The 26,679-nt window shown below is 43.0% G+C and overlaps 2 protein-coding genes and 1 long non-coding RNA gene across 4 annotated transcripts in view; 2 read left to right on the forward strand and 1 right to left on the reverse strand.

Moving 5' to 3' along the window:
- Window positions 1-11,974, forward strand: part of A2ML1 (alpha-2-macroglobulin like 1) — a 33,099-nt gene extending 21,125 nt beyond the window's left edge. Inside the window, exons 24-36 of one of the 2 annotated variants that reach the window (XM_045510200.2) lie at window positions 1-177; window positions 337-418; window positions 778-934; window positions 2,072-2,146; window positions 2,327-2,489; window positions 3,822-4,036; window positions 6,574-6,789; window positions 6,963-7,090; window positions 7,220-7,310; window positions 7,795-7,863; window positions 10,619-10,721; window positions 11,269-11,310; window positions 11,847-11,974. In XM_045510200.2, coding sequence (XP_045366156.2) covers window positions 1-177; window positions 337-418; window positions 778-934; window positions 2,072-2,146; window positions 2,327-2,489; window positions 3,822-4,036; window positions 6,574-6,789; window positions 6,963-7,090; window positions 7,220-7,310; window positions 7,795-7,863; window positions 10,619-10,721; window positions 11,269-11,309 — 1,517 coding nt within the window. In that variant the 3' untranslated portion in view covers window position 11,310; window positions 11,847-11,974. The remainder of the gene's footprint in view (window positions 178-336; window positions 419-777; window positions 935-2,071; window positions 2,147-2,326; window positions 2,490-3,821; window positions 4,037-6,573; window positions 6,790-6,962; window positions 7,091-7,219; window positions 7,311-7,794; window positions 7,864-10,618; window positions 10,722-11,268; window positions 11,311-11,846) is intronic. The other variant, XM_074357527.1, reaches the window with a different exon arrangement.
- On the reverse strand, window positions 114-26,471 carry LOC141575915 (uncharacterized). The gene is made up of 3 exons (XR_012504015.1): window positions 25,276-26,471; window positions 1,385-1,520; window positions 114-218 (listed from the first exon to the last, which is right to left on the reverse strand). It is a non-coding gene; the product is annotated as an uncharacterized LOC141575915 (long non-coding RNA).
- Window positions 25,012-26,679, forward strand: part of PHC1 (polyhomeotic homolog 1) — a 20,090-nt gene continuing 18,422 nt past the window's right edge. The window contains exon 1 of the mRNA XM_074357530.1: window positions 25,012-25,149. The gene's annotated coding sequence lies outside the window, so the exon portion shown is untranslated. The remainder of the gene's footprint in view (window positions 25,150-26,679) is intronic.

Below are 26,679 nucleotides of genomic sequence, written 5' to 3' on the forward strand. Positions count from 1 at the left end.
GAGACATCATGGGCACAGCCTTACAGAACCTAGACAACCTGGTGCAGATGCCACAAGGCTGTGGGGAGCAGAACATGGTCTTGTTCGCCCCCATCATCTACGTCCTGCAGTACCTGGAAAAGTCAGGGCTGCTGACTGAGGAAATCAGGTCTCGGGCAGTGGGTTTCTTGGAGATAGGTGAGTTGGTTCACTCTTCTTGGATGCCTTTGCTCTCGGGCCTGTGAGAGGTTAATAAGACAGGGAGGTTTAGCTCCTGGAGTGTCCCTCATCCTTGAGAGCCATGGGGGTGTTTTTTGGAGTTGTCACGGGGATCTAAAACCACCTCTGGCTTCCCAGGGTACCAGAGAGAGCTAATGTACAAACACAGCAATGGCTCATACAGTGCCTTCGGGGAGCAGGATGGAAATGGAAACACATGGTAACATTGCCCGATTCCAATGCGTTCTGTACCCCAGAGCATAATTCTTGAACCCTCTGGAACTATCCCTCTGCCTCTCGCCTTGCCCCCACTCCTCCTTGCTCTCTGTCCTCTACCACTTTAATACTGTTTACTACAGCGTCATATTTGCTCAAGCCCCGCCTCCTTCCCCTGACCTTGCCCCTCCCCAGTTCTTGCTGCCATTAGTGCTTACTAATGCCTCCCTTTTTCTGACTTCCTACGACATTATGTTTACTTGTCTCCCTTTCTGGAATCATACGCCAGAATAAACTGTAGGATGATTGTATCCTCACCTAGAAATCCCCCTTCATGCCACATTTCCCTCCTTACTCATATAGGCTGACAGCCTTTGTCACCAAATGTTTTGGCCAAGCTCAGAAATTCATCTTCATTGATGACAAGAACATCCAGGACGCTCTCCACTGGCTGGCGGGAAACCAGCTCCCCAGCGGCTGCTACGCCAGTGTTGGGAAGCTCCTTCACACAGCTATGAAGGTGCGGGTCTGCCCAAGGGGGACGCTAGTGGGCGGCAGGGCGGTAATTTGAACCATAGTAGCTGGACTCCGGTAATTTGAACCATAGTAGCTGCTCCCGCCCATTCACTGTACTGCCTGACCCCCCTCCACCCTCCCCACCAAACACAGGGCGAGGTGCTGGGGCCGCGGGACAGCTTGTTCAGTTCAGAACATACCCAGGGAAAGAAAGAAAGACCAGCTTTCCTAGAGGAATCATTATTGCTGTTCCAGAGCTTGGGTTACAAATCTTGAGCATTGAAAACAAGATCTCTGTATAAAATTCGTCAGGATTCCTTCTGCAGGATCTTACCAGTGTCCCCCATACCAGGGAGAAGTACAAGCCAGGATTTGACTAGAACAAGATCCTAGAGATTTTTCCTCCTCCTGTCTTACCAGAGCCGGCCAGAATCTTAAGAAAGTCATCACTTACGTTGTCAAGCTTGGTCGTTTGTCCTTAGCAGTAACTCCAGAGTTAAACTCCTCAGGTTCAGGTCCCAGTCCTTCAGCTTATTAGTTGTGTATTTCTGAACAAAGTACTTAACCTTTTCAAGTGTTTGTTCTCTTATCTGTAGAATGAAGATAATCGTTTAGATTAGTTATTTTCAAAAACTTGCTAATAGACTTCTGTGAAAGGCACTAATCAGGGAAGGTGTCGCCTAATCTCCCCTGGAGAAGAGGCTGGGCTTCGTGCTACTTGAGGGGAAGTCCATGTGGGGAGGCTCCAGATTCAGTAAGAAAATCCAGATTTCAGGATAAAAAACCACATTATTTTCAGAGGGAAAAAAAAAAAAGAGATTTTCTCCTTATCCTCTCCCCTTTCTTTTCTTTTTTTTTTTAAACCTGTTCCTAACCCTTTTTCATGGGTTTCCTAAATACCCACTCAGAGCTGAAGACCTCACGTTACCTTTTGCAGGTTACTATTTAAGGCTGTGCAATTATTTAAGTCCAGTCAGTTCGCCCCGGAGGCTTGGGGCTACAGTCAGCCTGTGGAAAGGAGTGCTTTTTTTTTCTCCCCCAGTAATTCATCTGTTCAGAGGGACACCTTTTTCCAATTTGCACACAGGTCTTGCACGTGCTGGCTGCTGGCCTGACTTCCTGTCTCCCTGCTTCCCTCTAGGGTGGAGTTGATGATGTGGTCTCGCTGACTGCCTACATCACAGCTGCACTGCTGGAGATAGGAAAGACCAAACACGTGAGTTTCTCTAGCTCCTCCGCTTAACGCTCTTCTGATCATGCCTGTGTCTAGAGGAATTCACCACTGTTTGTCCCTATTTAGCCTTTTAAACTCGGAAGAGGATAGAATGGTTTCCTTATCACTTCCCATTTTAAGAGGAATGCCTGATAAATTCAGTTCTTCATCTTCACTTTTTAGGATCCGATGGTGAGTCAAGGTCTGCAGTGTCTCAAGAATTCTGTTTCCTCCACCACCAACCTCTACACACAGGCCCTCCTAGCTTATACGTTCTCTCTGGCTGGGGAGATGGACATCAGAAACATTCTTCTTGAAAAGTTAGATCAACAGGCTATCATCTCAGGTATGTCGGCCATGGTAGGAGTTTTTGAAATTATGAAAACATGCTGAAAATATGTGCAAAATTTCCCTAGTCTCCATAGTCCCATCTATACTCAATTCTAGGATTCCTTTTAGTAAAAGTTAAGTCTTAAAAATCATTGTTGAGAGTTTCACAGGAAAGCCCCTGAAAGTTCTCAAAAGCATGTTATATTTTTCACATGAAAAGAAATAGATGGCAGAAGAAGTATTGGCGTTGGAGAATCATCCTTTTGCAGGCATTTAACAATTCTTTAGTGTAAAAAATCACTGAGGTTGACGGGGTGAGACTTAAATGTAGAGATTTCTCCAGCTCCTTTTCAAACTTTTGGATGTATTTAGAATAATATCCGATATTCTAACAGATCTTATACATAAAACAGTAATGCATTTTATTTACCCTCGCCATTTATTTAAAATCATACTTCCAGGCAGCAATTTAATCTCAGCTTTTATTTTTATGAATTTCATTGCCAAGCTGCCCTCTCCTGTGTAGTTCTTCGGCCTGTGTATACTACAACTCAGGCCATGGAATGGGTGTCTCAGACGTGGGGAGACTTATACCTGCTCCAGTGAATATTGGCTTAATGTGCTTATCTCTTCTCCATTACCTCGCACTGCAGGCTCACATGTTTTCTTTCATGTTCTTCCAATTAGGTTGCTTCCTGTGGGCAATGTATTTATTATCTCTAAACTCATATTTAATTAGACGTCCTAGCTTCCACTCTCCTCGTTTCCACCTGCTGTTCTTTGTCTTCAGGCTCTCTGCCGTCTTGGCTGCCACAGAGCTTGGATTTGGTCTCCTGTTCCATTTGCGTGCCCTCCTGAGCATTTCTTCTGTGGTTTCAGAGTTCTGATGCATGTTTTGCCATTTTCATTCTTAAAATGTTAAACCTTTGATTAAGTAAAATAAATGTTGGAAGTTAATAAAATTCTGTGAGCCAAAAAAAAAAAAAATTGCCCCTAAACACATAAGATTCTTATAAGAAGTTTCTACTTTCCTATCTCCATTAGCATTAGAATTTATAAATTAACAAGGGTGGTTAGGAGGTCATTGCTGGAGGCATTTATTGATGCGCCCGGCTTTACCCTGGGCAATTACATGTGGGTGTGCACACACACACTCACACACACAGAGGCATCCTTGCATATACATTGGTGGCCAATAAATCAGAAGATTTGAGAAGAATATTTTTCTGACTCATCATTAATTTTTGTTTGGTACCTTTTTTGATTTAAGGTATAGCATTTACAAAATGAATATGGGAGAGTCATTTCCTTCCAAGACCTTCCTAATTATGTTTTTTTTTCTCCATAGGAGAGTCCATTCACTGGAGCCAGAAACCTACTTGGTCATCGAATGCAAGCCCTTGGTCTGAGCATGAGGCTGTAGATGTGGAGCTGACGGCCTATGTGTTGTTGGCCTGGCTTAGCAAAGCCAGCCTGACTCAAAAGGAAATAGCCAAGGCCACTGGCATGGTGGCTTGGTTGGTCAAGCAGCAAAATGCATATGGGGGCTTCTCTTCCACTCAGGTGAATAGCCTGCTCTCCTACTCCTGCTTGTCAGGTAGGGTTAGATCCTGCGTGGAGAGAGAGGAAAAACTCGCCCTTGCCCTCTAGGTCCAGGGACTAATAATTCTACAGAAATGGAGAACAAGCACTTGAACAATATATAGAAAGATTCATAAAATTGGACCATATGAACACGTAAACAGTACTATATGCATTTAAGATTCTTCCTTTCTAGAGAACGAAACACCATGCGATCCTTGTTTTACATGTAAAGAGGACATCTATAATTGTGGCTAAATTTACATAGTCACAAGTTAGAAAGCCAACTATGGGGTCTGTAAGCATAAAGGCAAGATTTTATGGGCATACCTCCTTCTACTAATTCCAGATATTGAAAAGCTGATAAGATATAGTCTCTACTCTAAAAAGTTTACAATCTAGCAGGAAACACGAGGAAAACTTGTACACATTTACAAAGCAGAGTCTGGTTATAGAACGAAGATGCAAAAGGTACAAAATACTATATTACAAAAGGGAGAGAGAGCTCACATCAGCTTGAGGGATAAGAAGAATCTTCCCGGGGGAATGGCGTTTGTGGTAGATCTAAAAGCACATGTAAAGCTTCGGGATGCAGCTACTGAAAGGAAGAGGGAATGGTATGAATGGAGACACCCATTTGCAAAACTGTAGAATGGCTGTTGGGAAAACTGGTTTAGCTGAGGCATCATGGGGCTTAGTTGAAAAGGTAGGGTTGCTTCATATTACGAAGAGCCTTGTATATCAGACTCAGGTTGTGCCTAATTCTGAGGAACTATTCATTTTTTTAGGCTTTGTTTCAGAAAGATTCATCTGTCACGTGGGGTATGGGATGATTGAGAGGAGGGAGATGCGGGATTTGAAGAGATAAGGAGTCTATTTCATTTCTTTGAGTTGGGGTAAGGAGAAATTGAATTAGCGGAATGGTTGTAGGGGGAAAAAAAGATGGAGTTGTAAGAGAAATTCAAATATCATCATAAAAACCATCTTAGATATTCACAAAGACAGAAGCCATTCATTCATTTGTTCTGTAAATAGTATTAAATACCTGCTCTTCCCAAGTCATGATGATATAGAAGAAAAGCAAGAAAATATATTTTTTGTCCTCATAGAGATTATAGCCTGACTTGTTGAAATTATGGCCAGTTTCACTGAGGAATGTGATCTGTAAATTAGACCTGGAAAAATGAACAGATCTTAACAGATGGAGTGTCTGACAAAGATGCCAAGAGTACTAAACTTGAATATGGTAATGACTTAATTGGGATTTTAAAAAATTGGGGGAGTCGGGGTAGAGCTCAGTGGTGGAGTGTGCTAAGTACTGGGTTCAATCCCCAGAACCTCCATAAAAAATTAAAAAACAAATTATATGGTACTATTCTTCATTCTTTCAGGGAGATTCTTGGTCAAAGATCAGGGAAGACTTCCTTCTTGCTGCGCCCTCCCTAAATAGTTAAATAATTTTAGAAAGCAGTGGATAAAATGTTTAGAACTTTCAGCAACACATATATGTCGGAGTTGGTTTTCAATAAAATCCTTGTCTATTATAAGTATCACCCACTTTGGTTTTCAGCTGATAGTGAGGTCCCATTCCTTGAACTATTTCCACATGTCTAGCAATAAAACCCTCCTTGGCTCCAGTTCACAGAGGGCAGGCAAAAAAGTTGTTTGTAGATGGCCAAGCTGCACAGATATAACATGTTCACAGCTCCCTCTCGGTTGGTGGCCTGTCTTACTATTTGTATGTGATAGTGTGGTGTCCAAATAAAGCTTTTTATTTGAGATAGGAAGAGGTGGGGTTCCTTTATTCTGTAGTAGATATTTTATAAAGTTTCAAGCATATAGAAATTCTTATTTCTATTCTTGTCACAAAGAGTGATGTGTGACAATTTTCTTTCACTTTCTTTTTTTCCTTCCCCCAGTTGTAATTTGTATAAATCAAGTTTTCAGAATAGAAAGGCTCAAACTTTTTACATGATGCCATGCTCTTTTAGAGACAGTTTGTCCGTCTTATTCCCAGATGAAGAAAAGATTGTCACATGGTATGATGGCTAAGAAGCCTTGTCCTTCAAGGAAGGATTTTCTGAGGATTCCCAATAATCTGTGCCTTAGAAGATCATTACACAGTTAAATAACTTTGGAGAACATGCAATTTTTAGGGTTATCAAGTTACTGCCATTTCCTTCCCAAATAAGGAAACTGCAGAATATATACTGAACAGTGATCCACTCACTTATAACAATAGCCCATTCTGAAGCTGGGTTTTGTTGCTGAATATGAATATTTGAGATTAGCCTAATGACCTGTGTATGTTCAATAACAACTTGATGGCGATTTCCTATATAGGCAAGACATGAATTCTCTGTCAGCTTCCCCAGCGTTGGTGCACGTGGTTCCTAGATACTCAGAAGAGGTATCATCCAAGTCAGTGAACATCCACCAGACGTGTAGGCTGCGGCTTGTTTGAGGTTAATTCCAGTGGCTCGCAAATTGGTAAGCCCATGCCTGATTGTCTCCCTCAGGATACTGTAGTCGCTCTCCAAGCTCTTGCCAAATATGCCACGACTGCCTACGTGCCGTCTGAGGGAGTCAACCTGGCAGTAAAATCGGCTCAGAATTTCCAGCGCACTTTCAACGTGCAGGCTGCCAACCGGCTGGTGCTTCAGCAGGAGACTCTGCCCAGTATCCCTGGTGTGTACACCATGGAGGCCTCAGGCCGCGGCTGTGTCTATGTGCAGGTAAGCAGGGATCCAGGAGATCGCGTGTGCATTGGGAAGGAGGGTCCGAGGGCATCTCTGCCTCCAATGGAACCTTCTCTCTATCTACCTTATTTGTGAGGAAAGTAGTTTGAATTGTACAGTCTTTAAAATTTTTCTCAAATCTGATTTGGTTCTTTGTTTCTTCCTACCAGACGGTGCTGAGATACAATATTCTCCCTCCTAAAAGTGTGCAGGCCTTTAGTCTTAGTGTGGAAATGGGGAAAGCTCGGTGTGAGCAGCGTACTTCACCTCGAGGCTTGACTCTCACTGTCCACACCAGGTGAGGAAACTGGGGGTGGGGGAGTGGCACCTAGGTCCTAGAGGCTGAGCTGTGTGTGTGTGTGTGACACAGAGTGTGCTGAGAGGGAGGATAATGGGCTCATACAGGATTGCTTCTTTCTGCCCTCAGTTACGTGGGGAGTCGCAGCTCTTCCAATATGGCCATTGTGGAAGTAAAGATGCTTTCCGGATTCAGTCCCATGGAGGGCACCAAACAGTTAGTAAGTCACTTCTGTTTTCTTCATTTGACTAGCTCTGAGGGGGCCTAACATTATCATTAAAAAGCTGGTGAAGTGAGCATCATGGTTTATTTATTTTTTTCATTTCTTATTTTATTTTTAAAATTTATTTATTTTTTTTGGTGGAGGAAGTAATAAGGTTTATTTATTTATTTATTTAGCTAATGGGGGTACTGGGGATTGAACCCAGGACCTCATGCATGCTGAGCACACGCTCTACCACTGAGCTGTACTCTCCCACTGTGAGCATCATGGTTGGTATGTACAACTCATGACCATGTTATCTAAATGGGCTACAAAGGTGCGTCAGATATATGACATGGAAACTGTTACTGTCTTGGTTCCTTTTTCTTACCTTTTCCACAGTATTTATTGTTTCCTTGATCATGGCAGAGCTTTGGAAGACAACCTTAGGATATAGAGAAGGCTTTGGCTTTAAGTCTCCTTTTTCTTCTTTCTTACTCAGCTTCTCCAGCAACCACTGGTGAAGAAGGTTGAATCTGGAACTGACACACTTAACATCTACTTGGAAGAGGTAGGTATCAGGAACCGAACCAGAGAGCTTGACTGCTTATGTATCTTTGCAGCTTCCCTTCTAATCTGCATATTCTAGTGTCACATACACGAGGGTGAGGAACCTGGGGGAGTGAGTCCACAGCCACGAGATGAACTCTGCCTCCATGTTGGTGTACCATAAATTACCCTTGTGTGTCTCCAGGGCAGCACTGTCAAAGAGATACAAAATGGGAGCCCTCTATGTCATTTAAACATTTCTAGTAGTCGCATTAAAAAAATCGAAGAGAAACATAAAATTAATTTTAATTATATATTTTATTCAACTTTATATACCTCCAATTTTTAAAAACTTCACCATATAATTAATATACAAAGGGTTGATGAGGTATCTACATTCCTTTTTTTCCCTTACTACATCTTTGAAATCTAGTACGTGTTTTGCACTGATGGCACATCTCAGTTCTGAATGGCCGCGTTTCAAATGCTCTTTAGTCCCATGCAGTATTACTGCTCCAGAGAACAACAGAGTGGTTAATAGGAGACTCTGGTGCCAGCCGGAGAGCTGGGGCTGACATCCTGGTTCTTATCTCTTGGGGAGCTGGGGGGTTGTTCCTTTCAGTGAACCCTGTACAGTTTCTTTTGAGACAACTCTGTTTAGTCTATCAGGAACAACTCTGGAACTGTGATGTAGTTATTTAAAAGTTTTGCAAAGTTTATGGTGCTTTCATAACCACCCTCCTTCTACGTAAGGAGACTGAGGCTGAAGTGACAGAGAAAGTGCTTGTCAAGTCATCCCGCTTATCAGTGGCTGGGCTGAGAGTAGAACCAGGGGATTCTAATTCCCACGATGCCATTCCTGAGACTGCAGTGGCTTGCTCATCAGGGAATGTATCCAGCCAGTGGGTGTCAGCTTCTGACTTGAGTCCTCAAGTCTGACAGTCTAAAAGCCAATTACATCTGTGATTATTTCCTTTTTCCTGTGTATCTTCTCTCCTTTTTTCTTGATCAGCTTCATTGGAGAATGATCTTATTCACATTTAACAAAAGTAACTTATGGTTTTATTCCTCTTCTCTGTTGTTTTTTGTTATTTGCTTGTTTGGTTTTGGTGCTCTGGTTCATTAATTTCTTCCTTTATTATTTCTTTCTTCTTTATTTTGGGCTTAATGGAGGGGGAAGGGATATTTTCTATAATTTTTTTTTCCAACTTCTTAAGTTGAATGCTGAGTTTGTTTGTTTTTAGTCTTTCTTATTTTCTGATACATTTAAACTATAAATTTCCCTCTAAGTACATCCTATCTTTGTCCCACAATTTTCAACAAGCCTTGTTTTTACTACCATTTAGTTCTGTATCTTAATTTTTTTTTGAAATGCATGGGATTTTTTAAAGCCATCCTTTTGTTACTGATTTCTTAATTTATTGCTTTATGGACTGAGACCATGATAGTGAGCCTCTGAAATGCACTGAAGTTTCTGTCGTGCATATTTGGTCTTTTTGGGAGATGGTCATTGTGTGCTCCAAAACAACGTCCTTTCCTTCTGCTGGGTTAAGACTCTGACCTAGATCTAAACGCCCAGCATCATTCTTTCTGCTGTTCATGCCTTTGTTATCTCTGCTTATTTTTCTGCTTGATCTATCAGTTTTTGAAAAAGTTCTATTAAAATTTCTAATTACAGTTGTTGATTTGTTCCTTATCCATTTATCTATGCAATTCTGTCAGCTGTTTCTTGATATGTTTTTCTACTATATACTTAGGCCTGTATATGTTTATGAACATACCTTATTCAATTTTCCTTTTATTAGTATCTACTGTCCTTCTTTTACACTAATTGTATATATGTGTGTTTTATGTATATATATTTCTTTGATTTATACACACACACACGCACACACAATTTTTGTTTTGTTTTGCTTTTTGCATTAGATTCTATTTGGTCAGATACTAAGGCTGCTATCGCAGCTTTCTTTTGGTTTATATTAGTCATTTACTTTAAATCTTTATGGTGACTAAATGATCGACAAGAACAGTGGTTCCAAAGATTTTTTTTCTCAGGACCCTTCTATACTCTTAAGTGACCTCAAGGAGCTTATGGTGATGTGAGTTACATCTATTGACATTTGTCTTATTAAAAATGAAAAGTGAGAAAAATATTAATTTATTCACTTAAAAACAACAATAATAAAATCACTATATTTCAATATAACATTTTATGAAAAATGTATTTCCCAAAAGAACAAAAAAATGGTGAGAATAGCAGATTGTTTTACATTTTTTTTTGCTTTAACGTCTAGCTTAATCTAAGAGAGTGAAAGTCTCCCGTCTGCTTCTGCATTCAATCCGTTGCAATATCACACATCAAGTTGCCCCCTTACACTTGTACAACAAAAGAGAATGAGAGTGAAAAAAAGCAAATAATGTCTTAGTATCATTCAAAAATAATTCTTATCTCAGAGACCGCCAGATACAGTCTTGGGGCTCCCTCGGAGTTCCTGGACCATTCTTTTAGAAGCACTATACCTAAAGAAATGCCTTTAGAAATCTTTTCCAATTAAGCATTTATAGCTTCACATCTAAATGTATAACATGGATCTTATTTTCTTGTTGTATTGGATTAATGTATACAATTGTCTTAAATTCTCCATGTACCTATCCACCTTTGTAACAAACATGGATTGAGCAGCTAGTAGATGCCAGACACTCTTCGGTGTGATGGAGATACAGAGTGTTATTTTTCACTTCTGTTCTAATGTGATGTTTGTCTGCCTTCCCCACAGCTCCGGAAGGAGACTCAGACCTATACCTTCACCGTCAACCAAGGCGTGTTGGTCACCAACCTCAAACCAGCAACCGTCAGAGTCTATGACTACTACCTCCCAGGTGAGGGCTGAAACCTCCCTGCGTCTCCCAGCGTATTTCTGCCTCCTTCATGATAACGCTCTTCATTTTAACAAATACTCCTTTCCAAGCCAAGTACACATAATTTTATTATCTGTTCTCCTAAAACATTTTAATTAAATTATATGCCGTTTACAAAAGTCTTCTGCACTAGACATATTTTATATAATGTGGTCCGTAGACTGAAAGAATAATGTTCTCTAAGGACTATTCTTTTTTAAAAAAATTGAACTGTAGTTGATTTACAATGTTTCAGGTGTACAGCAAAGTGATTCAGTTTTATATATACACATGCATATATATATTCTTTTTCAGATTCAGGTTAAGGGCTAACTATTCTTAATATTCTTGCCGTGATTATTAATTTACCACAAGCATGCAGATTGGAACCTTGCTGTAATTCTGAATATGCTCATAATCTGTAGAAATCCTTTGAAGAGGGTTAAAGCAGCAGCTTTTATGAAGTACTTCTCTCTCTCTGTACGTATGAGGCCTGCAATATAATAATTTATGTCATTTCATTTTATAGATGAACAGGCCACAGTTCAGTATTCCGATCCCTGTGAGTGAGGTAAGCCCAGAAGAGGAAAGGCTGGGCTTCTGGAGGGTGGGGGGGGGGGGCGGTGGCAGTACTCAGAAGTTAGGGAGAGCTTCTTCTGAGTTACTGTTATGATGTTTGTATCTTTTGGAAGCTTATTTTTGATAAAGTAGACTTTCCTTTTTTGTGCCAAACTTTTTTTTTTAATTGAGGTATAGTTGTTGTACAATATATCCTAAACTGTTGAAGAGAGAATAATCATCTCCACAGCTTATGTCAGAAAAAGTTAATAGTGGCTTTCATATGAGGGGTTCTATGTGATTTTTTAAAATAGTGTCTTTTTTCTGGCCGAAAATTTTCCTAATTATTACATTATATATCCTTTTTATACAAAAATACTAAGACAAAGGTAAAGATTACTTGACCCTACTTCCCTGAGATAACACTACTCATAGTAACCTCATCATGTGTTTTGTTAGTTTTTACCTGGACAGGAAAAAGCTCCTCTGTAGTTGTGAAGACTTTCTGAATGTCATGATGTCTTCTTCTGTCTTTGTTTCTTCCCCCAGGATAGAAGTTGGAGAGAGACTAAATTCATCCTCTACAACATTACTGGACAGCATTCTTCTGCCTCTTAAAGCAGCACTCAATGTGAATTCTCTTGTTAAAAAACAAAATACAACTGAGTAAATGTGAAGCTGTGACTGGCTCTGTGAGGGGACTGATGATGGGCGGCGTCCCACCCAGTGCCTGGAAGGTGCTCCGAGCGGTTGCACAAAATGCAACGTTTGTGTAAGAAGAAGGCGAGGGAGTAAAAGAAAAGAAGGGATTATTTTTAGGCCAGGACATTTTCCTTTCTGGGGTGCTGGGTGGGGAATGGCAAGGGTTTTACCACATAGGTTTCCTCCTTTTTCTCTGGGGCATGGAAAGGGCCCTCAAGGCAGATGACCTTGTGCCGACCAGAAAATTCCAGACTGGTTGATTAAGGTTGAAGTTGCAGTTACATTCAGGTATTAAATCTAGGTTTGGTGGCATGGGATTTAGCACAAGTGACGCCATTTTGGGCCTGTGGTTTTTCTCTTTAACACTCATTGACCAGTGAGTGGGTAACAGGTGAGCAGGCCTGAACTCAGCTAGTTCCCACTACTTCACAGATGCATAGGTGCCAGGACAAAGGGCTGGGGGAGACGGGCTGGCAATAATCGCAGAAAGGAGGGATTACCTGGGAAATCTCCTCGGGGTGGGATCATTGGTTTAGCCATTTAAGGGACTCTCCAGAGAGAAGGTGGTGACAGAGGGTGTTCCAGGGAAGATAAAAATGTCTTCCTGGAGGTTAAATCTAAGGGAAAATGTAATTTAGGGCCTTGGGAATAGACTAAAAAGATTTTTCCTTTTCTTCGAGAAGAAAATCTGTGCACTTGACTCCATATTTCTGAGGATTACAAAGGTTCTGTATAAAGATGATAATTATTCTTTAACAAAAACTCATATTTTGGCTTCTTCCTTAAACCTTTTGACCCAGACTTTGCAAAGAATTAAGTATTCAGGGAGGTGTCCAAGTAGAGAACCCTAATTGAGGGACTCTGTTTAGCCAGTCCGTCACTGCAGGGCAAACAGGGATTGATAACAAGAAAAGTGGCTGGCCAGGATTCCCTGCCTCCGCCTGACTCCCCCAGCCTTTGCCTGCTCCACTGGGTAAGCTCTTTCTTGGGGCAATGTTTTTGTTTTGGAAACAGGTTCAGAGGAGGCAATGGGATGGGGGTGGGGGAGATACGTGATATTTAAACAGAGAAGTTTCTCTAGGTCATTGCACCCTTTTACCCTGGGTGTCTGCACTCTGGTTTTGCTCCTCTAGACTGGAAATTCTAACCAAAAGAGTCAGGGAAAAGTAAGTCCACACTGTAGAGACATTTCCCTAAACCTAAGGCCACGCTTGCATAAACTGTTTGTTCCTTGCCTCCTCAACCCTAGACTCTGCCCTGCTCTCCTAGGAGCGTCGAGTGAGGGAAGATGGGGCGCATACCCAAAGGAGGCCACCCGCAGCCTGCCTTACCCTTTGGTATGGGGGGGGGTGCGGGAGGACGGGGCTGGGGGGTAGAGGGTTGGGGAGAGAACAGAGAACTCTAAAGAAAAGAGGGCCGGTGGCCAGTGGGGAGGGTGTAGCTCAGTGGCAGAGCGCATAGCTCAGTGGTATAGTGTATACTTAGTATGTAGGTGGTCCTGGGTTCAACCCCTAGTACCGCCATTAAATAAATAAATAATACTAATAATAAAAAGAAAAGATGGCAGTCATGAATGTTCCTCCTATTCAATGAACACCCCACCACACACACACACACACACACACACACACACACACACACACACACACACACATTTGTGTCTGTAGCTCATACACATTTGGGTCTGTAGCTCCTACCAAAAACTTCCTCTTTTCTGCAATGGAGGGAGGTGGTGATCCTCAAGACTTAAGAAGTTATATCTGGGCCAAAAATGTTTCAAATGATTATAAAAACTATTTTTTATAACATCTGTTATATTTGAGAAGCAAGGTGATTTTAAGGATTAAGTGGCACTCGGCATTAAGGTGGAACGTAGTATTGTAGTACTTATGGTAAGTACTCATTACGTACATTTATTATATACCAGGTACTTCACCAGGCCTGGGGACACAGAGATAAGTAAAATGAGGTTTCTGAACTCAAGGAGCTCACAGACTAGTGGAGGGAGAAGACAAGCAAATTAACAGTCACACTACAGTGTACCCAAAACTAATGGTAGAAGGAAGAACACAAAGCTATGGGAGTGCACCTTCCCAGCCAGAGGTGATGGAGTGCTCAGGAAAAGCTTCCCCAAGTTGGTGCCTGAGCTGGATGAGCAACAACCAGAAAAAGAGGAAGCAAATTTGGGCAAAGTGAGCTACACGTAAAGAGGTGGAAGAAAGCGTGGTATTTCACCGTGTAGTTCAGTGTACTCATGGATGGTGTGTGTGAGTGTTTGTGTGTGAGTGTGTGTGTGTGTGTGTGTGTGTGTGTAAGCAGAGAGTGGTTCGATCAAGAATTGCTTTTTAGAAAGATCATTCCAGCACCAGAGTGAGGAATGGAGTAGAGGAAGGTAAAGCTGAAGTCCTGGAAATGACTGAGATGCTGCAGCAGTCCAGGCGAGAGCCGGTGAGCTGGCGGTGGGGAGGGAGAGGCGGAGAGTACTGAAGTCACTCACCGAGGAGGCAGCCCCAGGACAACACAGGGATAGCAAAGACAGAGTGCCCCCAGATGCCCCAGGAGAACAGTGCTAAGATTTATGTCAGAGAATGTTTTGCCTATGTTTTCTTCTAAGAGGTTTATAACGTCTTGTCTTTTGTTAAAGTCTTTAAGACATTTTGAGTATCACTGCTGCCTCCAGCCAGGGAGAGTTCTGTCCTTAGGGTTCCTGTGATTAGACTGAGACTGCCCAGGTGGTCCAGGACAGTCCATTTAAAGGTGTTGAACCTTGACCACATCTGCAAAATCGCTTTTGCTATTAAAGTATCATCTTCACTAGGAATTAAGGCATGAACATCTTTGGGGGCCATTATACCTACAAGATGAGATCAAATAGGTACATTTTCAACACAGTATAATTGGCCCTGACACGGGTAAGTATAGCGTTCTGTGGGACACACAGCACATCTCATGCTGAAGAGGAGTTGAGAAAAACTTCCTTGTACTAATTATCTATTGCTGCATAACAAATTACCCCCAAAACATAGCGACTAAAACTATATATATATATATAATTTCACAAGTTTCCTGTGGATCAGGAATTCAGGAGCAGTTCAGCTGATGATTCTGGCTCAAGCTCTCTCATGAGGTTACCATCAAGATATCCGCTGGGACAGTCATATGAAGGCTTGGCTAGGGTTGGATTATCCTCTTAGAGTTGACTCAGATAACTATTAGTAAGAGTTCCTTATGGCGGGAGGCCTCAGTTTTTCACTATCAGGGCCTCTCCATCAGGCTGTCTGAGTGTCTTCCAGCATGGCTGGAAGCCATAATGTCTATTATTTCTGGATCTCCGAGGTCATACATCATCCCTTTTGCCTTATTCTACTCATTAGAAATGAGTCACTAAAATAGCTGACATTCAAGAGGAAGGGAATTGAGGACCACTTTTTAAAAGGAGCACTCAAGAATATTTGGACGTGTTTTAAACTATCTCACCATCTATCTGGTCCCCAGGGATAGTGTATCTATTAATCATCTCCATATCTCCCTGTAGGTTAGTCTCCACCAGATCCTGTTCTGCCTGGCTGTTCTTTGTGACGAGTGTGCTCAGCTTGTTTCAGATGCTCCTGACAGCTCTGGGAACCTGTACTTCTCACTGCTATCAGAGGGTCTAGTTGTGGTACAGCGTCTCCTATCTTCAACCCATGCCTGCAGAGTACAGTCACCACTTAGCTTCTCTGTGGTCCTGCAGCCTCACTCAGCAAAGCACTCCTTGCTGCTATAGTGCCAGGTGCCCTCTGCATCCTCCCGGGGAACACCGTAGCACGACTGCTTCTCTGAGCTATCTGGTCCCTTCCTCAGCTCTCTACCATGGCACTCCTCTCATTTCCGCTTCTCTTAGTGTGGGCATCACTGTCCCCAAGCTTCCTAAGAGCCATCCTGGTGGTATTTTGTGCCATCTCCCGGAATCCTTGCCTAGGTGTAAAACCCTGTATCCTGGGAAAGCACTCTCATATTAATAGACTCTCCGTTATTTGACCTGTGTCCTAGGTGCCTGGATTCAGCGCCTCAGAATTTACCTCGTGCGCCCTCTCCTGGCTCCTGATGGTATATATATGTATATACACATACATATACACACACATACATCCTGCAACTTCTGGGTATAGTCTTTTTCCACGTACTTTCTTACAAAGTAAAATCCTCTGCCTTATCTTTAAGCAAGGGACAAATGATAGCATTTAACAGGGAGGAATAGGCACTTTTTCAGGCCCTGAGGACTCAGGGAGATCTAGAAATTCAACAATTTTGAGTACATCAATTATGATATCACCATCCCGATGTCTCAGCCCCAAAACGTGCTTTGATTTTGGCATATCTGGCTGCAACAGCCAAGTTCTACCTTCTCTGGAGCTGTTTCTCTTATGACAAAGCCTTGAGCCCAATATTCAGATTTTCTTGCCCTCAGGCTGCAGAAGTTGAGAATTTTTATATCCTTCCAAGAGGCCCTCTGACTTCATACTTGGCATTTAATTGCTTATTCAACACTCTCGGCATGTAATTCTCTCTCTATTGCTCCTCGTCAAAGCCATCCAGTTCCCCTGTCCTCGTGAATACTGTTTCCCGTGTACTCGTCAGATCCCTGACACAGTGCCTAACCCCGGCCTTCCTTCCACTGATAGGCCGTTTCAGTTCAATGCTGGTGAACATTTCAACAACCACACTGCTAACAATCTCAGAATCTATCCATGCGTAACCTGCCCACGGTGATGGGGTCCTTTTCAGCAGCTGGTCAGTTGATGATTCAGCTCCAAAAACACAGAAGAAAATCCGCTTTCTTGGACCAATTCTGACATCACTGTTTCAGATCAGATTTTCCAGGAAGCAGACTCTGAGATACAGATTTGTGTGTAGGAAATTTATTTGGGAACGTTCTAAAGATCAACACCTGTGATTGATGAAGGGCGAAGCTGGGCTGTAGCTCAGTTGCAACAAATCTCATGAGGAGCCCAGGAGCTGAGATGGCTGTGCAGAGTGTTCTTGAATTAAGGCGGGAAGACAGAGTCTTTATCCCTCACACTGGCCGGTTATTGATTATGGGCTGACCCCGGGAAGTGGGGGGAACAACAGCTGAAGGCAGTAGTCAGAGAGGCCACAACGTCAGCGATGAACACTTCCAGCAGCTGGCAGAATAAGAGCTTCTGTCCTGAAAGGGCAGAAACGTAGGCGGTGTGCCACACAGTCCACTAACCCTGTGTTCATTGCAGCGTTTTTTAAAATAGCCAAGATATGGAAGCAACCTCACTGTCCATCGATAGATGGCTGGATATAGAAGATGTGGAAGACACAAGTGATGTAGGAGCAGAGGAATTCTTGGGGAAGATTTACTGACCAGAATAGAAAACACACCTTGAAGGCTACCCCTCGCAGGAGTGAAAGCTCTCCAGGCAGAAGATACGGAAAAGCTTTCCAACAGCAGGATAAAAAGCACATATCAGAATTATCAGAGAGTATAGCAGAGTTAGGGAACTGAAGGTAGTCTGGTGTTCCTGGGAAAGGAAGTGTGAGGCTGGAAAGCAAGGTTGGAGCTGGAGAAGCAGGAAGGGAACAGATCAGGGAAGACTCCTGGGCCACAGAAAGAAGTAGAAGTTTATCCCTGGGATTCCCGAAAGGATTTTAAGTGAGGGAATGACGTAGTCGGATTAGGATTTTAAAGACAGATTTCTGGTAGCACATCACCTGAAGCAGTTAGACACTCAGAAGGGTTAGTTGAACGCACACGGACAGCCATGTGTATAGAGAACATACACTATGCAACAGTATGCTCAGTGGTGGAGGAACGGTTTGAGATGGGGGAACAGGAACAGGGTTTTTTTCAGTAGTTGGGATGATAAGGTACAAATTTGAATCTTGGCTACAGGAACAGGGAAGAAAAGTTCTCTGTACTCTGAATTTGCCTCGTGTGTGTTGTTTATTAAGGGAGGGCTCTTTCCTGATACTGCTTCCCTTTCTCAATCCTGTTCCCACTAAATCCTTGATAAAGAGTGAGATTTAAGGGAGGAGAAGGGAAAGCCTTCCTCCATTACCATTGTTAAGAGAAGAAACGGCGGCGGTGACTCCTGGGTTCTGAATTCCTTTCCCTTCCTCCGTCGATGAAATGTTGACATTCCCTTTCCTTTTCTCTTTTCAGTTCCCCAGCAAATCCTATCTTTTTCTTCAGCTACAGACTTGAGCCTTTGTATCCCACATCTCCACCAGCAGACCTCACAAGCCCTCAAACTCAGTATGTTAAACCGAACACACGATGATTTTTCATCCTTCAATATCTCTGCCGGAATAAATGGAACCACCCACACAGTTGGTCAGAATATGCCACCCCCAAATATGCCAATTTGGTGTAAGGATGGCAATTGAGAAACTGCAGATTCAGAAGGAACTCTTTGCCCTCTCCCTCTGCCCAAAAGCAAGGCATAAACTTCCCTTTGTGAAGGTGCCTCCCTTCGCCATTCCCATATGAGAACAACCTGTAACACAGGAGATAGAAAGTGTCATGGACTTGTATCTGCATAAGCAAACCTTCTAAAATAACTCTCATCTCCTATTCTTTTTGCCCATATATTTACCTTCCCACAACTGACAACCCCTGAAAACCCAAACCCCTTCTTTGTTTTGTCACTTCTCCACAATTAGGCTTGACTGCTTCTTTGGGTTTTCACTTTTTTCCTGTGAAGCAACGATGTGCACATGAAACAAACCCTTTCTCTTGTTAATCTGCCTTTTGCCAGTTTAATTTGCAGGTTCCAGTCACTGAATATAAGAGAGCAGAGGAAAAGTTTTTCCTCTCTTAACAGTCTACAGTCTACAATCCTGACAGTTTCCCAGACTCTTCCCTGGCTCTCTTGTCTTACATCCAATCAGTCACTGACAGCAGTGAGCTGTATCTGAGCCCCGTGCTCCTGGAAAACAGGCTGCTTAAGAAATCCCCCATCTTTTTGTTTTCCAAGCCCCTTACCATTTGTGTCAGGACGCTGCTCTTGCATATTCCTTCAAAGACTCATCGCTGCCCTTCCTCATGCCTCCACTAAGATTCACTCATGACTGTCTTAAGATTTCCCGCCTCTGTAAAACCTCAAGTCTCCTTCCTTTTCCATGAAATGTTTTTCGTTAATGAACACATTCTGTTGCAATAGCTCTAACAGCTTCTTTGCTCAGACTTATGGTTGTCAAAAAAAAAAAAATCTGAAAATTAGAAATAGAAGGAAGATGTTACTAGGTGTTCTTTCAGTCTAGTGCTGGGTTTGTACCTTTGACTGGTTTCCTACTGACTGAGTTACTTTACAATTCTGAAGAGGCAGAGATTAACTCACACCTGCAAATAGTTCCTGTCCTGTAGTGGAGAAGATAATCCTTGAGGTTATAGCTCATGATCCAACAGGATGCTAACCAATTTTGTATCTGATTCAGCAATCTTCTCTCACATTCCTTTATTAAATTGCTTCGAAACAGCTGGCTTCTCAAATGCACTTGGAACAGATTTTAACATCTCACTGGTTCTTTCATTAATTCACAAGTTATATACAATCTTTGACACGTGTTCATTTTATCTTTGCATGAGACTTATGATTCTACCTTTTTGAAAATTACACTTAATAGCGTTTCTACAGAACTGAAAAGCTGCCACTCAAAATGATTCCCAAGCATTTACTCATTGACTAGCCCAAGCACACGATACAATAAATTCTCCAGTTGTTAGCAAACAAAGGTGCAATGAAGTTGGCAGTTGGCTGGACTTCGGGCAGTAGAAAAGATCTAAGATTACCTTCTGTTTTTTGAAATACTGTTTCATTTATGTGTTCATTTTTTTTTATTGCTGCTGTAACAATTTGCAACAAGCTTAGTGGTTTGAAACAACACAAACTGATTATCTTACAGTTGTGCAGATCAGAAGTCTGACATGCACCTCACTGGGTGAAAACCAAGGTGTTATCAGAGGCTTTCCTGGATGCTCCAGCAGAGAAATGTTCAAAGCCTGCATGTCTCACATCACATCACTCAGTCTGTCTCTTCTGCCTCCCACTTACACTTGAAAAGACTCTTGTGACTACACTGGGCTCGTGCAGATAATCTAGGATAATCTATGTTCAGGTTAGATGATTACCAACTGTCAACCAATAAAATAATACAGGAGGCTGCAAACAGGAAAAGAGTTTATTCGGAGGTCTTAAGAATTGCAATTAGGGAGACACAGATTAGGGTAACCCCAAAAGAATGTTCCAAGGAAGAGAAAGAGTCAGGGGCTTAGGACAACAAAGAGCCGTAAGATTGTTAAAAGCTACCTGGTGAGAATTGTGACTGAATCTGATGTGAGGCAGAAAATAACTGTCCTTAAGGAATTGCGAGTTGTTTTAGGGTCGGGCTCCACTAAGTAGACAGACTGTCGTACGTGGACAGAATGTCACAAGGTATTTCAGGGTGTGAGCCTTACAAGTATTTTGGGCTTCTGGCAGGGATTTTGGATGACTTTATCAGGTCAAAAGGTCAGATTCCATCCAGGCTGAGATGTGCATAAGTCACACTTTTTTAATGGCCCCCTCGCTCCATTATAGAGAGCTCTCTTAGCAAGATTAGCTCCATTTTGATTTTCCTTTCACACAAACTTAGTTCCATTTGCAACTTTAATTCCCCCTTGCCACGGCACAGCACAGTCATGGGCTTCAGGAACGAGGACATCTTTAGGGCCATTAGCTGCTTATCATAGTTTATAAGCTAACAAGGGAGAAAACAGAGGATTTAGGGAAATAGCACATACATCCCTCTTCTTTATTTTTTGCTGCTACGTCTCCCCAGTATCTAGTGGACTGATAGCCAGAGTTATGTCCCTGTTCACAAAGGCAGAGTGGGACTTGCACTGCAGGTATTTACGATGGGAAACGCCAAGCATCTTTGTTTAAACATTTGTGGGTGTGCTAAGCATTTTAAACAGATCTCTTGCACTACTTTATTTTCACACTTAAAGATGTGATGTAGTTGAGCTTTGGAGTTGGACAGACCTGAATTTAAATTCTGACCTTATTATTTACTAGTCCCATGAACTTTGAGCAATCCATCGGACTTCCTAGCTTTAATTCCCTCATCTGTAAATTAAGGATTAACAGTAGCTACCAGAAAAGTTTATGGAGAGGGCAGGAGCGGCTCCATCTTTGGCCTAGAAATTTATTTCAACAAAATTTGTTTAGTTTAATTTTGATGTGATGTGGAGCCTCCATAAAGAAATGAAGGCTCAGAGAAACAGACTCATGTGTTTTTCGGCTAGGTTTGATGAAGAGCAAACAGTCATGGAGGGATAACGGCGGCTAAGGAGTATGTGGTAACTGTAGTAATTGGGGGGAACTTAGCAAGGCCTGTTTGTTAGGACGCTTTTTTGAGTCCTTTTGTCTTTGGAGATAAGGATGGTCCTTCCCTCTCAGGGCATGTCTCACATGAGGATTTTATAACCTGTTTTTGGGAAGAAGGGAGAGGGAAGGAGGAGGTCAGAGTGACTTTCCTGCTTTGGCCATTTTTCTCAAATTCCTTCAGCTTCAGATACTTAGTATGCCAAGATGCTATATTTTGGGGTAATGTGTCCTGAACACCATGATGGGTATTAGTGGTGATGAGTGAGAGGTGTTCATATATCTTTTAATTCCACATTTTTCAGTTCAGAGAAGGACAAGCATCTAGGAAATTAATTCAGTTAACTAATATTTATTAGATATCTTCCATTTGCCAGGGATTATGAAATGCCCCTCTTCTATATTCATCTTTTAGCTTCAATTTTCTCCACTTAATATTGAGAAGCTTGAATAGTTTTAAAGGTTTTTTTTTTTTTTTTTCTGCTTTAAAAATCTGAGTCTATAAATCTTCTTAATCTTCATTTCATCTTCTCCCACTTAGACCTTGAAGTGGCATACAGAGTTGTGGTGCGAAGGGGGCGGGATGTGTGTGGTGGTTCACATCCCTAATTGGTGGTGGTTAGAGTAAAGGTTATGATTTCTTTTTTCTCCTACTTCCTCCCATTCACATCTGCATAAGAATGTGATCACACAAGCTTACTTACTTGGTTATTGGTAAATACATCCCAATGACACTAACACCGCTCTTCCTTCACAATTCATTGCACTTTGCTGGGTTTAGAAGAGAAGCACGAAGAATGTTTATTCAATGTTCAGTTAATGTGCAAAATTATATTAGGATACTTTCTGTTCTGTTTGCTTTAGTTGCTGCCAAACAGTTGATTTCCTTCCAATCCTGATCTTTCCTTATTTAGATACGTTTGAGAGGGAGGGCTTCAATTTCTACACACCAGATAGAATGCATTTCCTTTTCACCTATTTAGGCTAATGGCTTTCAGTGTTATGCAGAGTAAAGAAATTATTTAGCCTCTATTCAGAAGGCTATTTGGTTTGAAAAAGAAAAGGCTAATTCCAGCAGAATCATTAAATGAAAATGAGAAAGTTTAGCAAAAATTCAAAACAGAAAAAAAAAAAAAAAAAGTCAGCGGAGGATTTTCTAGGGCTCACAAATTGTTTTGCTCGGTTAAGGCTGAGATAAGCTTTTCAGTACCAACCAGCTCCCCAGCTAATTTAGTAGTCTGACAAAGGTTTCCTTATGGGTGGAGGTTTTCCTAATACACTTCGCTGCTGAAACATTTCTTTTTTAAACTGAATTCTTCTTTGGAAAATTGATTAGACTTTGACTCTGGAAATTTGGTCTGTCTTGGAGAGAAATGAACTTAAGAAGAATTACTGTGAAATAGTACAAGCCTTTAACATATGAAAATTAAACTAATGGCCCATAATCAATAAGGCATGCTCTGTGATTACAGTATTTATCAGACATTCAACAAAAACACACATCATCACTACCTTATTCCCTAATATCATCTAAATGTACAACTTATAGTAGATGTAGAAGGTCATGACCCAGGAAACACAAAAGAATCTTTAGAGATGAAATGAAATTATGTACAGTGGTAGTGATTTTATTCCATTTCTAATGGGGCTAAAGTGGCCATGTACCCTCTAGGTATGAAACCCCACAGACTGTTCGAAAAATGAGTGCATACACTCTACACCTGGATTCCTTATCCTTGGGATATAGTATAGGCTTTCTTTAAATATTTCACAGTGGTAATTCTCTCATGGAAACAAGAATAATGCTTCTTGACTTGAATATCATATAATCCTGAAAACTGTCTATAGATAGAACTTTTTCATTGGTGCCAGGAAATTCAGCTGAGGCTCAGTATATCCATTCTTAGCCTCCCCAGAAAGCTTTAAACTTCGGTGACATGCCAAAAATCTAGGTTTGAACTAAATGACTAAGGCTTACCTAGTTTTTTACCACGAGTTCTCTCTGCCAGAATCTTTTCAATTCATCCTCTGCCAAAGCCTGTCATCCATCCTGGCAACAAACCCTCTCACTTCCCCACACCTCACATCTTTGCTCTTCCAGTCCTTTGGCTGCCCTCCGGTTTCTTCCCTCGCATACTTGTCTGACTGGTTCCTAGAAGCCTGGCTGAGATTTTTCTCTGACATAAATCTGGCTACCACAAATTAAGGGCCGGGAATCCCAGCATACCTCTCTCAATGCAAATCTAAATGAATCTAATTGATAAACAAAGAGAATACTTCTATTTTCTTTCCAAAAATAAATCATGCATGGGCTCCTTTAAGGAGAAAATGAACAGTTCCTTGACAAAGAAAATAACCCACTAGAACAGAGGTCAGGAAAAGACATAAAAATAGTTACTGAACTATGATAACATCAGAAAAAGCATCCACCTTAGTTATTTATCCACAAGGCAGCCCCTCGCCCAATCTGTAAAGGTTAATGAGGGCAGTTGTCTTTGTTCTGTGCACTGATGTAATCCAAGCCTCCAAAACAGGGGCTGCACACAGTAGGTGTTCTAGAAATACTTGCTGAATATTCAAACGATTAAGAGAATTAAAAACTGGTATAAAATAACAAAGGCCACAGCTTCATCAAATGCTCAGCATCCCCAAACGCAGCCCTATTGTTCTCCTTTCTTCATACCCCTGCCTTCTCCCTTGTTTTTGTCGTCTCTTTTACACACACATTAAAATCTTAGAACACACATGCACATCAAACGCCCGAAGTAACAGGCTTAAATGTGTTATTCAAAGCAAGTTCTACTAAACTGCTGCTTTTAAAGGAATGTCCACTCCTAATGGGTTCACTGTTTCTGTGCAGCTTTCCCGCCTTCTCCGAGTTGAGGGGAAAGATTAAACAATCAACATTCTCTCTCCTTTTCCTCAATCTTTTTCTTTCTCTCTCTCTCTCTCTCTCTCCCCTTTCCTCAGCTTTATTTCCTTTCCCCGTCTGTCGTTTCTCTAGAGTCGTTGCTTGGCTTTCTCCTGCTCAGCCTGTTGGTACCTTTGATCCTTTCTTTCCATCCCTTATTCCCAGAAGCTGCAGAAAATCCCTTCTTTTCCCCCCTTTTTCACGTCACTTCCCTCCCTTCTCCCATCTCCCTCTCCTGCTCTGTGAGAGGCGAGTCCCCCACTAGAGGCCAGCACTTTCTCCGTTCCGTCCCTCCCACCAGCAAGCAGAAGTCGGAGAGAAAGAAGGGGAAAAAAGAGGAGAAAGAGAGCGAGAGAGGGAAAAAAAAACCCCGGGGCCTAGAGCGCGGAGGCCCGGCAGCGGCGTCGTCATGGCAACGGGCGCCGGCAGGAAACGAGGGACGCGCGGGAGGGAGGAGGGGGAGGGCGCCGAGGGGAGGGGGAGGGCCGGGGGAGGGGTCCGGCTGCCCCGGAAGCACCTCCCCGCCAGCCCCCTCCTCCAGCCCTGCCCGCAGCCCCCGGCCTGCAGCCCCCACCCTCTCGGCCCGGCAGGAAGTGACAGGCCCCGAGCGAGCCCCGGAGGCCTGGCGGAGCCGCGGCCCGGCCCGCACCCGCACCCCGGAGCGGCGGGAGGGGCGGGGAGCCGCGGCCGCGCCGGGCGCCTCCCACCCCGCCCTCGGCGCCCCCGCCCCTCCAGGAAGGGGAGGAGGCGAGGGGAGCCCGCCGCGGAGGCCGAGCTAGCCCCCCGCCCAGCCTGGCGACCGGGGACCCCGGCACGTGAGGTGGACGCCCCCCGGGAGCGCTCGGGTGCAGAGCCGGGCGCCGAGGTAAGCGGGCGGCCGCGGCCGCGCAGGGGCAGGACCTCTGGGGGCTTGGCCGCGCGGGGATGTTTCTCCAGGCACCTCGGGTGTGGAACGCCCCAGGTACCTCCCCCAGTCTCTCCCCCAGCCTACCTCCAGCGCTGCGCTCTGCGGTCCTCGGCTCTGCCTGTCCGAGCCCTCTCGCTATTCATTTCGCCGTACTCACCGCTGTCTGTCCGTCACCCTAGTTGCTTCTGACTGCTCGGTCTCTCATTCATTTTCCCTTCTCTGACTTTGCTTCTCCCATCCGAGCATGCTGTCTAGTTATCTCCTTGCTTTTCCTGTATGGTCCGCTGGGTTCCTCAGCGTCCGATTCCTTGACTTCTGTCTGTCTCTCTCCTGCCCGTCTCCCCGCTATCAGTAAGCACATTTCTCTGCTCGCTTGGGTCACTTCACTCCTGGCACCGCTCTGTCGGCCCGCTTCCCCCGGTGTGTTTGATTCCTCTTGGGAACCTCATTCTCACCAAGGTTCTAGATCCAGCAAGGACCCCTGGGCGTCTGCTCTCCCCGTTCTTCAGATTACTTCCCTTTCTTCGGCACAGTCTTCCCCGAACCAACCCCCTTCTCCCGCCCCCCTTCCCAAGCCCCATCCTTCCTACAAGACAGAGTTTCACGCTAAGGGAAATTGATTTTCTCCAATTCTTGGCTCAGGAGGCCCAATACTAGGTCCGCTTCAATATTCTCTTCTAGCTGCTTTCCAAAGGTCCGTGTTCCTACCCAGCCCAACCACACGCACCCAAACATCTTTTCAGGATGACCATGGTTTAGTTATTCCGGGGACCTCTACGGTTCAGCTTCTCAATCTTTCTCTTCCAGTTTAATTCTGAAAATTTCAATTCACTGTGCCTCCCAAACTTTTTCTTATCTTCATTTTCTGTATTTAATTTTACAGTTCCAACACTGATCACAAATGAATAGATTTATGTGCCTGGGATCCAGGAATCCTGGTTTTGACGACAGTTTTTCCTGATTTTATTAAAGACTTTAAGTTGGTCCATTTCCACCTCTTTTTCTATTTCACAATCTGAAAAAAAATTAAGACTTCCATTTTGGGGGAGATGGGGGAATCATACAGTTTATTAGCATTTTTACCTATGAAGGTGGGAATTAATGTCCCCTCTAAGCTAGTAAAGGGGTCTCATGTCTCTGAGTTCAGTGAACTAAGTCCGGTTATCTGTAACTATCTTAACAATGCCATGCTGCCTCTAATCTTTACCCACTTTTTTTCTTCACATGCTGATAATGAGGATTCATGGGTCTGTATCTGTTTAGTGCTTTGATATTTTGGCAAAAGATGTGGGGAGAAGAGAGACTAGAGTTGAAGGCAATATGATTTCTCCTACGTACTTCTTGGGTTATATCCACTCTTGCAGTGACATTTGCTATTCCCAAATGCAACTGAAGAGATGGGTAGAATTCTTGGGGGATAATGAGGTGATCGGATGATACTGGGACAGGAATTATAAGAAATCTCCCCAACTCTATTTCCAAGGCCAA

This window comes from Camelus bactrianus, chromosome 34 (assembly GCF_048773025.1).
Source record: "Camelus bactrianus isolate YW-2024 breed Bactrian camel chromosome 34, ASM4877302v1, whole genome shotgun sequence".
Taxonomy (NCBI): Eukaryota; Metazoa; Chordata; class Mammalia; order Artiodactyla; family Camelidae; genus Camelus; species Camelus bactrianus.